The sequence below is a fragment of the Tauraco erythrolophus genome, chromosome Z (assembly GCF_009769465.1).
Source record: "Tauraco erythrolophus isolate bTauEry1 chromosome Z, bTauEry1.pri, whole genome shotgun sequence".
Classification (NCBI taxonomy): domain Eukaryota; kingdom Metazoa; phylum Chordata; class Aves; order Musophagiformes; family Musophagidae; genus Tauraco; species Tauraco erythrolophus.
In genome coordinates, this window is record NC_141496.1 from 34,501,817 (window position 1) to 34,519,084 (window position 17,268).

Sequence of the window (17,268 nt, forward strand, 5' to 3'; positions counted from 1 at the left end):
TAGCTAAGGTTGCCTGAAGCTTTGAATTATATGACACGGTTTCAATACTTTTAAAATTTCAAAGCTCTTAGCTATTCTGGCTAAAATGCTCTATGCTGGATTTCTATCTCATGTGGCATTCCAATTAGAAAGTTTCAGGTAAAAATAGTTTAGCCACGAACAATAAGAGTTTAAGAACACATAGTTGTCTGCATAAGGCAAAATTTCTTACAACATGTTGGGGAGCAGTTGCCTCAGATACCGCTTATCATGCCAAGACCTGAAATTTGTCAGCGGCTTGCCTATGTCCCATCGTTACTGTGGGGGAGAAGACAAGCAAAAACCAACATTCTAGGCTGTACTTAAAAACCGTGTTATAAGCACGAACTTTGCTATTTAAAACATAACTCAGATGAAAAAAGGAGACAAAAATTCATAATAATTCAGACTGAAGAGACATTGAGGAAGAATAAGACAAAATTACAGCAGTAAACATGTGCGCAAACGGTGTTAAACGGTGGTTCCAGGCTGAGAAGACCAAAATCATGTGCAATCATCAAGCCTAAGGCCACCTCCAGTCAAATATTGCCTTCACAGTTGCCTGGTAAGTACTTCAAAATATTGCCATCTTTGATGTATTTTGGATTTCTGATTAATGGGAGAAGGGAAGGTGTTTCAAAAGGATGAGTTAACTAAGGATCTGAGCATACTTCCAAATATAAATACATATAGATAATGATCTAAATATCAAAAGTTACAAAGTAACATTTTTTTCTAAGAAATAACGAAAAACAAACCAAGATATTTTTATGTACTCTAAATCACCGGAGAAATTTGGGGCTTTGGGTCAGCCTGCAAGAGTGTTAGAAAATAAATTTTATAAAAAGCACAGTGCTTAGCATTGAGTTGTACATTTGTTTTATCAGTTTAAATTAAACTAATTAGCATAATGACATATATAGATAGATCAGATACAGTTCTGAGGATATTGATAGTTGCTTTCTTCAGAAAACGTTTTTCCTTTCTGATATGTATAACAGATATGTAGGAAAAAACCCCACACATTCTCTACTATGAATCTCCTTGGTTTCATATTTGAAATACTTTTTGTTGTTTGTTTGGGGTTTTTTTTGTTTTGTTTTAGCTTAGGAAACATTGAAGCACTAAAGCATAAAGAATCATTTTCACATATCCTTCTTTTATTTCTAAGGCTAACAAAGGCTTATTTGTACATTTGAGAAAGTGTCATTCTGATCTCTACAGGTGTTACATCCATATTCTTGTTAAATGTTGAGATTTCCATTTGAATGTTGCTTGAAGTCTTGCTGTGATCTTTCTGCCAGGTTCAGCTTCAAATCTAATAAATGAATATAGCTCAGAGAATTCAATGTGCAAATGACTCATTTTATTACAAAACTGTTTATGGTGAACTGATTTGAATTAATTTGAATAATCCCACTCTGCCAGTTACAGTGTAGCCATATACTGCCTCTGGTCCCAGATCCACTTTGCCCTCGGGACAATGAGTGTTTCTGCAACTAAACAGCCTAAGCTACTTTGACCTTTTTCTTTTACAAGCAAATCTACTTTCTGGTTGGATAAAACGGATGCGAATTAGACGGATTTGGAAATGATGATGTAATGGCACAATTTAAACGTAAGGAAAGCTTATGCTGGCTTTTGTGGAAAAAGAATCAGGAGGCCTGCCAGCGTGTTGTTTGGGACCACTCAACACAGGGGTCATAAAAATGCAGCACAAGCTGGACTGAAACTACCAGCTTGCAGTACTGCGGCTTGTGTCCGCTCCTCCTAGATGATGAGCTTCCCCACAGGACTGCATTTATGAGGTCAGTTGTTGTGGGGAATACATTTATACAAACAACAAACTTCTGGTCTTTTTTTTTTTTTTTATATAGGAAAATGTGATCACTGCTGAAAATAACCATCAGTTAAAGATACGAGAGTAGTTCAGTATTTTGTTGAATAAGCACGTCTTCTGAATACAATGTTGTATCCTTCCTATCCCTATTGGCTTTGTGAAAAGAGTATACGCTTTTCCATAACTTTAATAGAAATCACTCTTTATCTGAAAAGCTGCTTATTTTAGAGCTGTTTCAACTCTAATGTGAAAACAAAAAGAGTAAAAAGTAAAACACGGCAGATACATATACTGAAATGCTTCTTTAGAAAGCCTTTGTCGCTCTCCTCAGTGTAGATGAACCAAATTCATCTTTTCTTTTATTCTTTTGATTCCTGCACATTGAGAAGATCCATTATTTACAAGAAAGTAAACCTTTTAAAGAGCTTCCATTTTGGCACATTTCTTCTTTGATTTAGAGATGTCATCTCAGAAATTGAGACACATAAGCTTCCTCTAGGTCTTGACCCATTTGAGCTTTGCTATCTGATGCTTTCGCTGTTAGGTGGTTAGAAGCTGATTAGTTGTATTCTCTTCCAGGGATCGAAGTAGGTTGACTTAATCTGTGATTTTCCATCTTGAATTTTATTTCTTTTTATTTCTATTTCTTTTTTTTTTTTTTTTAACTATGACTATGTTTGGCTTTTTCTGGTCCTGAATTGTCACTTATGTGACAAGACTTCTCAAAAATAATCTCCAGTGATTCAGAGGTTATTTTGGCTATTTTCTCAAATATTTCTCAAGTATTGTAGATTGAATTTCCAAGGCCCTGGTGACTTGAAAACATCCATTTTATCTCAGTACTTTTAATTTGCATTCTTCCTACTCTGTTCAGCAAAAGTATTGTTAAAAGCCTGGTTGCAAACTCTTTGGTGAAAGCTGAATCACAACATAGGTGGCCAAATCCTCAACGGCGTAATTTTGAAATTAAACAAAAAATTACACTGGAGAAAGGTATGGCCTACAGGATTCAAGAAATATTCATTTTGCTTCAGTTTGTTTCAGGAACATGGAAACCTCTCCTGAAGTGATCCTGCTACTATTGTTTCTGCTAAAAAGGAAATTTTATATGGTATTACGCATCCAAAAACGCAGTGATGGGGCCACTGATACAGTGTGCTATGATGAGAAAGCAATGCAATTATTTACAATTTTTTTTTTTTTTTTTAGAAAAAATACGAGAGTGACAGATGAGCAGAGTGTCGTCGTCGTCGTCCGTCCCCCCCAACCCCCCCCCTTCGAGGAACTTGCCAGCGTCCACAGCTGCCAGAGTTGTCCACAGACACCTTCGGTACCGCGGCCGGTGTCTCCTGCCGCTCTCGCTGTGCCCATCCCACCCGTCCCTCCACAAGGTCACTGCGGGCCGGAGCCGGTGCCAGCCCGGCCGAGCAGGAGCACCGCCGGGAGCTCTGTCACGTCCCCACTCTCACCCGAAGGCCCCGTTGTCCCCCGGCTCCACGGGAACTGCAGCATCACGGCGCTGCCCGCCCCCCCCAGACTCCCACCCCTCAGTGGCGGCCGCCGGCTGCCCGCCGTGGCTGGAGCGCCGTTTGCCCTCTGCCTCCTGCGCGATGCGACTGTCACAAATGCGAAAAAATAGGTGGGGAGAGGGGCAGGATAAGCCCACTCCCGCTATGTCCTTGCATCGCCGCACGCATATATATAAGCGAGCCGCCGGCAGCCCGCGCCCCGGCAGGCGCTCCGCGCCCCTCCGTTAACTTTTCCACCGGGCTCCGCGCCCCTGCGCAGCCCGGCTCCGCGCAGCCCGCCCCTGCTGCGGCCGCCAAGGGACCGCCCGGCGCGGCGGCTCACGGCGGCAAACTTTCCGCCTGGCGAGGCCGGGCAAGGGGGCTTCGTCCTTCCTTTAACTTCCACGGCGCGGCTCCAGACCAGGGCTGCCTCCGCCGTGCCGCGCTGAGCGGGGGGCGGCGCGGCGGGTCGGCGGCGGAGCCCCGCGCTCGTCCCCGGCGGCGGGCGCCGCTCCGGCCCGCCCCGCACGGGAGTGAAGGCGCCGGGCTCCGGCGGGCTCTGCTGCTGTTGCTCCCGCAGCCGCCGCCGCCACAGCAGCGGGAGAAGGAGGAGGAGGAGGATGGAGCCGGGCAAGGAGCCCCGGACGGCCGCGGGGGACAAGCCCGGCGAGCCCGAGCCGGTGGTGTCCTTCCAGGCGCGGCTGTGGAAGAACCTGCAGCTGGGGGGCAAGGGCCGGAGCAGCGGCGGCGGGCGGGCGGCAGCCGAGCGCCGCACTGCGGAGCCCCCCGCCCCGCCGGCGGCGGCGGCGGCCAGCGGCAAGGGGGACCTGCCGCCCGGCGCCAAGTGGAGCGGCTTCAAGCGACGGAAGCAAGTGCTGGACCGCGTCTTCTCCAGCTCCCAGCCCAACCTCTGCTGCTCGGCCGCCGAGCCGCTGGAGCCGGGCGGCGAGTCCGGCTCCGCCCTGCGCCGCCTGCGGGAGCACCTGCTCCCCCCGGGCAAGGGGCCGCCGTCCGCCCGCCGGGAGGACGCCGCCGCCGGCGATGAGGGGCCCAAGGTCGGGAAGGAGGGTCGCCGGCCCGGCGCGCACCTGTCGCACCAGAAGAGCTCCTCGCTGCCCAGCACCGCCTGCCTGGAGCAGCTGCTGCAGGGCTCGCCCGCCGCCGGCGGCAGGAAGGAGCAGCGGGCGGAGGACGGCGACGGCAGCGCGGTGAGTGTCGGCCCCCGCCGCCCCCCGCGGGGTAGCGCCGGCGGGCGAGCGGGCGGTCCCGGGGGGGAAGGAGGTGGGGGCGAGGCAGGGCAGGGAGAGACGGGAAAGGTGGTCCCTGGGTAGGGGAGGGGAGGCGCGGGTCCTCGCGCTCCGTCGCCTTTGCCCGCAGCCGCCCCGCGACTCTGCCGGAGGCCCCGGCTGCTGGTTTCTGCCCTTGACGCTTCCAGCACGGCTTTTGCTCAGGTAGCCCCCAGGCTATCCAAATTTGAGTTATTATTTCATTTAATTTCTGCAGGACACCCGAACGACGATCGCTAGTGCGAATGTAATAGACGGCGGATAATTAATTGGCGGAACGTACCGGGCGTCGTCGCACGCGGCCGTGGGTTCAGGCTGATGAGACAGACGGCCGTTCCTCCCTCGTTGTGGGGGGGAAGGCGGTGTACAAAGCCATGGCTCTTCCGACTGTCAGTGTTGAAGTTAAGCGGCGAAGCTAGTGTTGATAGGGCCTGCCGGATCTTGGAATAAATTTCCTGCCAGAAAAGTGCAAAACGTATGAGTCATTCTGGAGTTTGTGTAATTCTCAGCAGTCATCCTTTTTTTTTTTTTTTTTTTTTTTCAGGAATAGTTGACTAATGCGTATTATTATGTATTGTCTTCTGTCATAATTAGAGAGAAATGAGTAACTGAAGTAAAACGCACGCTGTGACTGTTTGGTGCCAAAAAGCAGCTGTATTAATATGTTTGGCTTCTGTCAGGGCTACAGCACCTGTGGTCGTGGTCCAGTAAAGAGCAGTAATGGTTCTGCAACGACTTACAAGCATCCCTTGAGATCAGCAAGACTTTCATGTCCCTCTGCAGAGTCAGCCTTCGCCTTTACAAACAGGGGACCGAGACCTCACTTTGTGCCTGAGTCCCACAGAGTTGTTTTGGTGATAAGCGCTGTGCTGACGTGAAGCTACTGTGATTATCCCTTGTGTAAATCATGTTTGTAAATGTTTTAGGTCGTTTTTGGTAGGTGTTTACGAAGCAGGCATTTCCCTTCAGTAGTCAATGCCTTTTCCCCCCCCCCCACCTCGGCTCACAAAAACATGTTGCACATTTAAAGCACTATTGTTCGGGACTACAGAATATTCTTCTGTTTTAAAGAATGCTATGTCTAGCAATTAATAAATAGGAAAATGTAGGGTTTTTTTTCAGTACTGTGCTGCTGTTGTGTTCAGCAAAGAAACAGCACGTTTATTTACGAAACATGTCAATTGTTATTTAGTTGTGAGGGCATTACCCATGTTTTGAACAAGGTACAGTCATAACATTTGGAAAGAGTACTGCTAATCAAAACAAAGCGGTACTCAAGCTTCCTAGCACTTGTCTTTAATTAGTAGGATTATGGCCAATTCCTCCAAGCAGTTTCTAGCATTAAATTGGGCTGTGCCTGCATACCAAAATTGCTGGGTTTGGTTTTAAATAAAGCTTGTTATGTCCCCTGTTGGTGGAGTTTGCAGAGCTGCTGTGATGTTTATTTCAGAGGGATGATTTGAAACAGCTGCTCTGCTATTCCATGATCAGCACACCCTTTGCTCTTCTCATCTCTACAGGCATAATCTCACTCAGATTATGAAATCTGATTTAATTCACCAGCTTCACTGAGCTATGGAATAGCTGTGGAAATTAAACTGTGACTATAAAGCGCTGTTGGACTGTCTGTAGTACTGGTACTTTCAGTGGTGTGTTACAGAGCACGTACCTTCCACCGTGAGTGGTCAGAGTTTCCAGTTGAGTGTATTTCAGGAGTCAAGTCTTGCATGTGTACCTGCTGCACCCCAGGGCAGTAAGGCCCCTGCCTAACTTCGGTCGTGGCATTTATGCCCCTCTGAGGATTTAGGATTAGAAATTTGGTAACATGAGTTTCAAATAACTTACGTTTCTCAAATCCAAGTTTTACTTAGAGCAGCACAGACTTTGAGTTGTCCAGATTTTTATTGCCTAGCAGCCTTACCTGTCTGAAGATCAAAAGAATTCTAGTAACTAACAGAATCACAAAAATGAGATAAAAATATCTAAAAATAAAACAGTGCTAGAATTATAAGTTGCTTTAAAATGTTTTTTAAAAATTGATTGAAATACAGGGACAAGCAAAGTCTACTGCATCTTTCAGATCAAGACTGCTTAATTTTTTAGCTCATCTGTACACAAAAAGATCTACTAGATCATAGAATAGAATCATAGAATGGTTTGGGTTGACAGAGACCTTTGAGATCATCTAGTTCCAACCCCCCTGCCATGGGCAGGGACACCTTCCACTACAGCAGCTTGCTCAAAGCCCCATCCAACCTGGCTTTCAACACTTCCAGGGATGGCGCAGCCACAGCTTCTCTGGGCAACGTGATCCACTGCCTCATCACCCTCAGAGGGAAGAATTTCTTCTTTACATCTCATCTAAATCTCCCCTCTTTCTGTTTAAAGCCATTGCCCCCTGTCCTATCACTACACGCCCTTGTCAAAAGCCTCTCTCCACCTTTCTTGTAGCCCCTTTAGGTACTGGAAGGCTGCTATAAAATCTCACTGGAGCCTTCTCTTCTCCAGTCTTAACAACCCCAACTCTCTCAGCCTGTCTCCGTAGGAGAGGTGCTCCAGCCCTTGGATCATCTTCCGTGGCCTCCTCTGGACCTGCTCCAACAGCTCCATGTCCTTCTTGTGTTGGGGACCCCATAACTGAACGCAGCACTGCAGGTGGGGTCTCATGAGAGCAGAGTAGAGGGGCAGAATCACCTCCCTCGACCTGCTGCCCACGCTGCTTTTGATGCAGCCCAGGACACAGTTGGCTTTCTGGGCTGCCAGTGCACATTGCCAGCTCATGTTGAGCTTCTCATCAACCAACACCCCCGAGTCCTTCTCCTCAGGGCTGCTCTTTATCTGTTCTCTGCCCAGCCTGTATTTCTGCTTGAGATTCCTTCTTCCAGCTTCCAAAGGCTATATGGCAGGTTTGTTTGGCCAAATTTTTCCTAACAGTAGACATGGCATCCAATCACATTCATATAGCTGAGAGCTGCAGGAGATGTGCCGCGCCCTTGAGGGAGCGAGCTGAGAGTGATGGAAGCCTCTGGAGTGTTTCACTTGCAGGAGATGATGACAGCACTCCTGGGGTTCTGATGCTCCGTAGGACTTCCAGTGGCTGAGCATGCTACCATTCCCCAGGGCGGTATGGCAAGGATTTTTCCACTTGCCCCTTATAATTTGCATCTGCTTGGTAGTGTGCGCTTGGGTTTATCCAGCAGTGCCTGTGCCAGCACAGCCTTTTTCCTGAATGTGAAATGTAGCTTTGCACAGAAGGCTTTACACCACTTGCAGTTTGTTGTAATTGTGTAGTGAAAACCAGGAGGGTGTGGAAATACCAATGTTTCTTAAGATTTGCAGTAATAAAGAACCTATGAGTGTTCCATCATCTTAATCAGAGAACACAGGTATGGACATGCGTCATGGTGAACCAACAGTGGACATGAGGAAGGCTTAGCGAGAGCGTTCCTGGCTGAGGAAGCATCCAGGCTGCCACCTGGCTGTGCACTGAGAATTCTGGTGGCACTTTTCCCCCATGGGCTTTCTTGCAAGATAAGGATTTGGTAGTAACAAACTTTGTGACTTTTTAAAGTATGTCCAGGTTGAGCCATTAAGCTGAAAGAGCGGATAGATTCTTAACTGCTTCCCTCCCCATCTGTCTCCAGTTTTGTGGTTGTGGGGGTAAATTGGAGATGTGGGAGGGCTCTGGGTTACTGCGGAGGGAGGTGGAGGGGAGGCTAGGGCTGGTGCTCAGCCTCTAGATACATAGCCATAGGAGATGGAGCTTCATTAGTTTTACTGCACACAGAACTATTTACTTAGTTAATAAGCATCCTTCAGCCTACATTTGTGGGTCCTCAGGGTCAGAGATTGGGTAACAGTGGTCTGGATTATACAGCACAGCATGATGTGAAAGAGGTGCAATGAGAAAAACTGGAGGTATGTATCCAGATACAGGGTCTCTTCCATTCTCTGAATAGTGTGTAAGTGTTGCTCAATAAAGTTGGTGAAAGAGAATGAGCTGTGTGACACACGAGAGGGATCTGCAGAAAAAGGGTTGAGTTTAGTGAGCTGGGTTGTGTGAAGAGAGGTTGCAATTTCAGGGCAAGGAGCATGGTGGTGTACTGAGATGCCTGGGAAGGAGAAAGTTAAGAGTAGCGATGAAACAGGAGCAGAGCCAGAGCTGCGAGGAAGAGAGGAGAATTTTGAATTTGGTGTGGAGGGGGATACAGAGCCAATGAAAACCTGACAGGCATACCGTGCACGTTTTCCTGCCTCTACCAGACCAATCTTTATCTGGCTTAGAGCCACTGGAGCCAGTGAAGTTACACAAGGGAAAAATTTGGCTTGTTTCTTCTAATTGGCATATGTCACAGGTGATGTTTCAGTAATTGATCCGGCCAATGCAGGCAAAAGAACAACATAAAGATGGAAGAAAAGGCAGAAAATGTCAGTGAAAAGCCACAAAGATAATGTCACCCAAGAGAATCTTAATTGCTAGTTCAGATTTCTAAGAAACTGCACTGGGAAAGGTGAAAGTGATGAGGAAAATTGAACGCTTCTGACTGTCAAGGATTTCTTTTTTCTGAGATAATGCCAATACAAGCAAGAAAAGCTGGAGAGAGCCAGTCTGAACAGGTATTTGGAGCATGATTTGAGGGCAGCAGTGTTCTGAGAGTAAGGGGGCAAAATTTTAGAAAACAGGAGAAAGCTTGCTTTTGAGGATCTAGCCACTGACACATGGGGAATAAGTACGTGAGAAAATGTTTAGGCTGGGTCAGAAGAGCTTGGATCTTTTTTAATAGAAATTACATAGAAACAGGAACAGCAAGCAAGAGTAAAAAGCTATTGCTAAAGTTCATTTCTTTTTAAGAAAGCTGTTGCAGCCTCTCAAGGCTGTTTGTTTCTCCGAGTTTAATTAGACATCTGATCTTATCAAGGGCTGTGCTGCATTGTCCTGTTTTTGTATTAATTTCTGACAAAGGGTTTATCTTTCAGCAGCTTGAGATGCATTAGATGTTTCTTATGCTCTGTCAGCCTCTGAGCAGTCTGTCAATTTACAGTATATTACTACAGTGTGTGTATATTACTGACACGAAAATCGAGAGATGGCGCAACAGAATTGTATTTAATTATATCTTGAATAACCTCTGCTTAATTAAGTAAAGAATCTCTCCAGAGTTTTCAAAGTGAGCTGCATCATTTTTTGGAATTGGCCAGTTCGCATTTATCCTTGTGGGAAATACTTACATATTTTAAAGTGATCTAGTAGCAGCTGTTCATTTACTGTTTATCCATGACATCATTTAAACTTTACTTTCTCTTTTTTTTTTTTTTTTTCCCCCTTGCCTTTACTGCTCATATGTAAAGGTGTTTGTAGTAAAATAATTACATTGAGAACAAGAGATGGTTGTGGATAGGAATTGCAACAGTCCTTGCACTGAAGGAACAAAAAAATACTTATTTTCTACCAGGTGACTGCTGTGAAGCGATTAACTTTCAGTGTAGGGATTCTAGCTGGATTTCAGGTGACTGTGTCAGAACTCTGTTACTTCAGTGTATGTCATAACATACTGAATTGCGTGGGACTTCTTGATGTGAGAAGACAAATACCTAAACATGGTTATAGCATTAAACTTTTGTCCCAAGAAATACTGAAAAAAGTTTTTTCCCTGTTGTTGGAATGCTGGATGCAGACTTATCATCAGTTGCTGTATTTTTGCAAAGAGAAGTACTTTAAAAAAAAAAAAAAATCACTAAAATAGTTTTAAAACTGCCAGTATGTCATTCAGCACCCAGCTCTGTAGGTAGTTCTGATTTAGCTGTTTTGTCTTGTCATGTGGTGCTAATGTATTAATAGACTCAAGTGTCATCTTTTTTGTTTTTCCTCTTGGATGAATTGCTGGTCTTTGACAAGACAACTGAGAACTCTGCATTGATCTGAAGGCTGAATTTGGCTTTTCTTCTCTAATCTTACTATCGATCTTAGATCTCAGCTATTAGAAGTGTTACCTTCTAGGGAATTTTAAGAAGGTAACTATAATGTAAGCCCTGAAGCTGTTAAGTTTAAAAAATAAATGTTTTCCTCTTCCCTTGTAAAAGAAGGCAGATTTCCCCCAAGCTTTATCTGTGGTAGACTTAATGTATCAAAACTACAAATTAGATCACCTTTAGTTCAGTATGAAGTTTTATTTTATGTAGAGTTTGTGTTCTGCTCAGGGAAATCACAGTGTATGTTCCATGTCTTTCTGTAATGGTGAACAAACCGTAGCAAGTGCACAGAAGAATAGTCCCTCTGGACTTCTAAGTACTGAAGTCTTGTGGAGTGGCTGATTCATACCTTGTCACTAAAGCCAGAGGTTTCCCGTTTCAAAGACTTAGAGCTGTGATGGATCATTGCTGTCAAAAAATCTACTTTCGAAAGTTTCAAACTCTGCATGTGAGAAGTGGGACCTGAGGATAAAGCTATGGAAGTACTGGGATATTTGTCAGTAAGGCCACCTTTTTACTCATGTTTCATGTGAATGATTTTTAGATGAAGAGGAAGACTATGTCTCGGCAAATCAGATAATTAATGAGGATAGTAAGCAGTCTTCTGCTCCTTTTTGCTCTGCTTGGATGTTGCTGATATGCTTTCCCATGTAATCATTTGACTGAATAAAATCTGTAGCTTCAGATTATTGGCTAAATAACATTTGTAGTTTCAAATTCTTAAACATTTCCAAGGGCTTAATTCTTTCTCTAGGAGAAGGAATTAACTATATAAGTGACTATATGAGCCCTAAAATATATTTCATTTGCTTGTTCCAGACAATGATTAACATGGAACAGTGCAATACAGGATAAAGATTTTCTTGAAGGGCAATATTTAACACTGTGCTGAAAGATATGTAGCAAAGTAATGTTGAAAGGACTTGGGTTTTGGTATTCTTTTTTGTATTTCCTTCAGTATTTCTTTTGTAGCCTATATCTACTGCTACAGGATAACAGCGCTGTAAGGTAAATAGATCTTTTTTGTCTCTATATCGATACATCCAGCTCTGCCTTGTTTGTGCTTTTCTGAAGCCAGTGGAGTTGATATAATTTTGCATTTATCTGAGAAGAGATTCAGCAGTAAGTCATTAACAAAGCACATTTAAGGTCCCCTCCAGCCCAAACCACTCTATGGTATGACATTCTTCCTCCTGAAAAATTAGTTGATTTTCCAGGTGGGCAAATCCAGTAACTTGATGTGTGATTTAGCTATGGGCCGTTGATGGAGCGTGTCAGGGGAAGGGCTATGAGATACTTGTAGCCCTGTTGGTTTGAATGGTTATATTTAGTTTTGCATCACAATAAGAAAGTGGTAGAGGCAGTAGCAGGATTTACACCACACCATGCCTGGGCATTGCATCAATACTTTCAGAGCACTGTCCATTAAATTCTATTGCTTGTAAAGCAATGTGATTTTTCATCTTGTTTTTAAAGAAAAAAAAAAATATTCTTAATGGTTGTGTTAAACTTTCCCTAAGGGAGTAATGATTTGGCGATCTATTTGTGTTGCTGTGTCACCAGATTTTTCTATGGATGGTCTCATGAGTTTCCAGTCATTAGCACTGATTGCAGTCTGGTAATTACTTGGCATTTTATCATTACAAATGAGGGTTTATGTTTAGAGCATACTTTTTCTCATTAAGCCCCATTCTTGCTCTGGCAGATTTGAGACTTAGCATCACTGATACTTAAAATAAAACTTTTGGCTGCTGTTGAATATGGTGTGTTGTTCGTGTTTTACATGTTCCTGTTTACTTCAGCAGGGAAAGCCTGTAACTGCTAAGCTGGGTAGCAGATACTGTAACTATCTACTAGGCGATGGCTACTGAATTCTTTATCAGTCAATGAGTTTTTCCTTGTGGACCTGTGTCTTATACCCCAGAAGATATAGGCTAACACTACAGGAAAGTTGGGAGTGATGTGTAAACAGTACTACAGAAAGATCCCATCCCAGTGTTTCATATCCCTGGTGAAGTTTTTCTGACATGAAGATGGAGGTTCAAAGAGCATCTTGACAGGCTGTTTGCTCTGGGAACTCTAAATGAAGTGCACGTCCTGTCAGGAACAGTGTGTTTGATGGTCACGAGATGGGAGGTAGAAGATGGAAGTCTTGACTTTATTATTCCTTGGGATTTTGTAATTGCAAGGCTGAACATTTTTTGTTTCCCACTAAGCGGAGAAATTCTGAAATAGATGACTGATGTTTTAACCACTTCTTATCAAAGGGATTTTGATCAACTTACCCTTCTGCCACTTCCCACCAACTCCTGCTATACTGTGATAAATGTTGTTTTCTTACTGACCTCTTGTAGACAAATAGTTGTACCTCCAGGTGTGAGATAACCCATGAGACAAGGACTGTTGCTTCCAACCCCCCCCCCCCAAATACAGCAGAGTGAAAATCTAGGTTGAATTACAGACGTGCCATTCTAATAATGTGTCTTTTCACAGGTGAAATGTATGCCATGAGTGCTGGACAATGTTGAGGCCAGTTAGTGGCACAGCAGAAACGCATCTAAAGCTTTTGCTGGCAGTAAGAAGGGAACTTCAACTATTGGGACAGATTTTGTTGAGCTGTCAAAACATTAACGTATCTGCCACAGTTTCTCTGAACTATCTCTTCATTTTGATATTGGGAAGCGTTATATGTTCTCTCTTATTCTTGGCTGTTCATTCTTTTAGATCTTTTTTAAAATTAGTTTTTAGATAAAACCTTTCCTATTTTTCCCACTTCTGTATTACTTACTTCATATTAAGATCACAAGCTGCTGTAAAAAATGCAGAGGCAACAACAGTGCCTACTTCTGAATGAAATAGTGTATTTCAAACTTTGCTTACATATGTGTAAATCTGATTCTTTATAGCTTTGTAATTTTTCTTTAGCTTCCTTCTGCTCATTTGAAAGGGAAGAAGTTAATTTCTTTCCGGAAGAGCAATTTAATCAATTGTTTAACTGCTCTTGCAACCACCCGCACTGTTAGGTTGCTCTATAAAACTCTGTATCAAACCAGTTTTTGAAATGCTGCAGTGTTCAAACTTTTGCTCTCCTCCCTCTGTCCGATTCTGAGAAGTTCTGCAACTGTTTCTCAAGAAAATCATATTCAAGAATGAGTCATGAAATGTGGCATCAAGCGGATCAGGTTTTTTTTGAGAAAGGCTGAGTGCTATTTACATAAGGGGGTTGGCTTTAGCTGGTACGCCGGGCGTGCCAAGGATGGGATGCAGTTTGTTTTTGATGTGTCTGATCTGGTGGCGTTCAGTTTACCATCTCTGCTGTGCTTGTGATCAGGCGATCGTGTTAGGCAAAGATGAATAATCCTTTGTAGGCTTGCAAATGTTTGATGAACAAGATAAAATTAATGTGCCTCACAGATTCTTTGTGCAGTATATCCAATTAAGCCATTCAGTACCTTGCAGTTAATGAATATCCTTATTGGTTCTCACCTTGTGTGAGCTGTTCTGTTTCATATCTCTCATGTAGGAGATGCACACTCCAGTGAGACCCTTGTTTGCTGCTTCTGATGTGTGTTATTAAATCAGTAACTAGACTGCTCTGTAGCTAATGATAAATATTTTATGGAGTTAAGTTTTAGACAAATACCACAATCTTCCACATAGTGCCAGAGGGACGAGAACCCAGATGCTTTTCTGTTGGCTGTGTTTAGTTAAGGTGACTTATGCTGCAGTTCATGTAATTATAAGAGAAGGAGAACTGTAGCTAAAGCTTTTGTTAATAACCATGAGCCAAATTCTCTTTCCAAGCCTTTTCTACCCCGTTCTGGAGCCTAGAACAAAGCAGATGGCAGAGGTCATTGGCTGAAATGTAGTTGTGGTCTGTGCTGGCTCTCTATATGCTGGCAGACCCAACGCATGGGAAAGAAGTTGAGACTTTTTCCTGAAACTAGTTCTTGTCCCATTTGGACAGGGCTTCGTCTTCAGCTGTGGCGAAGCCCCTGTGTGCTGTCCAGAAAACTAACTACCTTCCAGGAACTCTTAGATTCTTTTTTTTTTTTTAGTCCCAAAGCTAGAAATTTTACCTATTCATTTAAGTATTGGCTCAAGAAAATGCAGTTGATTCTATCTGGCAAATCGCTCTAAATTCCTGGAGAGAGGGGAAAAAACGCTTTCTAGCAGGAAAAGCAAATGCTGACTTCCTGCTGTTGTATTTGCTGGGTGAGGAATGATTATCAAATGAAACTTCATGCACAACAGAGAGAGAGTCTGAAGTTCTAGGAAGCTTTATGAAGAGTGGGAAGAATTATCAAACTCTCGTAATTGAAGGTAAGAAACAAAGCTTCCACCTTTCATTGTAAGGACATCCTTACTCTTACAGTAACTCTTACAGTAAAAGGCTTATTGCCCTCTTCGGCACAAACTTTTGATATTGTTACAGTTTTAATAGCTCAGATTTTAGAATTTTGAACATTATTGACATTAGATGGGAGTTTTAATGTTCTGCATTACTGTAGTCAGTATAGTATTAATATGAAAATGGTTTTATGGCACAAGAACTGGATTTTGCAGTTTGGTTTTGTACTACATTTTTTATGAAAATAACAGTATTATCATGTGGGAATCAGGTGGAGTCCAGGAAATGTGAAGGAATACATGCATATTCATCGTGTAACCCTTGTGTAATGCATAAAAATCCCTCTCTTAGTTACAAGAATTGTAAATTTGAATCTTTATCATGTTCGTAAGACTTATGTCTAAGCTTCAGCTAATAAACGTAGTTCAGTATGCAGGGTAGCAATCTCCTCATGCAATCTACATGCTAAGATTTATGTTACAGTGTTTTCTGTGAGATAGTGTGGAATAACGATAGAAATAGTCTGATCATCTTGATGTGTTGGAGATCTGCATTTCTGAAACAATCTACCGGATGAAGGGATTTTCCTTTTAAACTTGTATCTACACAGTTTGACGGGGGGGTGGGGGGTGGAGGGGTGGGGGGTTGGGGTGGGGGAGGGTGGGGGGGTTTGTTTGGGGGTGGTGGTGTTTGGTTTTGTTTTTTCAGGGTTTTTTTCCCCTCCTGTTAACAGCAGTCAGATGCTTTGATTGCCTGGCTTTCAGACTAGAAACATATGGTGGATGGCTACGTGGTTCTGTGTGGGAAAGACACACTGGTTGTGAGGCTGTAGCAGTATTTGGGCATATAGCATGTTGCATATAGGATTCCAGATGATATGTTAGGTGTAAGTGACTTAGGCTTGTTTTGGTTTGCTGAAAATGGGTTCCTCAGCTTTGAAAAGTTTAGAGTTTCAGTCATCTAATCTGGAATTTCTGTGTTTTGTGGATCTCTTGCAGGGGTAGTATTTCTTAGTCACCTAATGCAGAAGAACTGAGCAACTTCCATGCTTACTGATAACTCCTAATGTTAACCAAGACTAGAAAAATCAAATAGGAATCATCCTAAAAATTCTGATGTGATAGAAAAGGTTATGTTTGTAGTATCATAAATTATACCTCTTTTTGCTTTTCTCAGTAGACTCTTTTTAGCACTATGTCAACATGGAAAGTGCTGCCTTATTTTGGTTCCAAGTTGTAGCTTCTTTTGCTTTCTAGTTTTCCTTAAAACTTAGGAATTTCGAGAAAATTCTGTTCCTTTCCTATGGGTATAAAGTGCTAGAAAAAATTGTCTCTAAAATAACGAATACACACAAACAGAGCTTTTCAAGAACATTCAAGGTTCCCCTGTGCCCCTCAAAGGTAATGTACTGAAGGACAGCACGTATCTCAAGCCTTGTTAAATAATTTCAAATGTTTAGAAGCCAAATATTAACCACAACTGTACCGTTTTCTGCTCTTTATGCCGGTGTTCTGTAGTGCTGTTCTTCCAGGCAAACATTAACTTCAGGCCTATTTGTAGCAACGTTTTGAATAATACAAGCTGTAGTTCGTCGCATATTGCCAGAAGCCTCTGTCAGTTGCAGAATTGCGGGCTAATGCTGAGTTCACTTGATCTTTCTAGCCGGTGTTTTTGAATATGCGTATCTTGGTGTTGAAGAGCTGCCATACTTTAGACAATAAAACCAAAGTAAAAGCATAAAAAAGCATGCTTTGCAATTGTTCCTGCTTCCACTTTTGTTTTGCTGTAATGATGATCACAAATGACACAACTCAGGTGGTGGTATGTTTTAATATTTAGAAAAGAAACGCCAGCACTGCCACTTAAGGGTTTATTAGCTAGTTACCATGTTACATGATCTGTACTCAGATAACAACTTTTGTCAAAATACTGGTGTCAGTTGCTTTGGTTGTAGAAGCAGCTGCTTATAGTACATAAGAACATGGCTGTTTTTACAAATGATTGAAAGTATCTAGAAGAGGAAGAACTTTTGTTCATCCTTACATTAAACAGCCCGTGTCTGGGAGCAGGCACCGAAGCAGAACAGGCTCAGGAGTATGGCACTCGCCAACAGAACACACCAGGCATTTTAGCCACGTGTGTAGCATGTTGTCCGTGCTGTGATGTCTCTTCTCAGAGCCGGCTTTGGGTGTTTTGTGGGGCTCTTGGATGTGTGCGGAAACCTAAGGATTCAGCTGTATGTGAGTGGAGGGGTGAGGAAGGCAAGAGGGAGAGGGATACCCGTTCAGGCAAGAT

The 17,268-nt window shown here is 43.3% G+C and overlaps 1 protein-coding gene across 1 annotated transcript in view; it reads left to right on the forward strand.

The window, feature by feature from the left end:
* The first annotated feature begins 3,986 nt into the window (after positions 1–3,986).
* Positions 3,987–17,268, forward strand: part of MCTP1 (multiple C2 and transmembrane domain containing 1) — a 290,613-nt gene continuing 277,331 nt past the window's right edge. The window contains exon 1 of the mRNA XM_086628677.1: positions 3,987–4,574. Within this exon, the coding sequence (XP_086484803.1) occupies positions 3,987–4,574 (588 nt within the window). The remainder of the gene's footprint in view (positions 4,575–17,268) is intronic.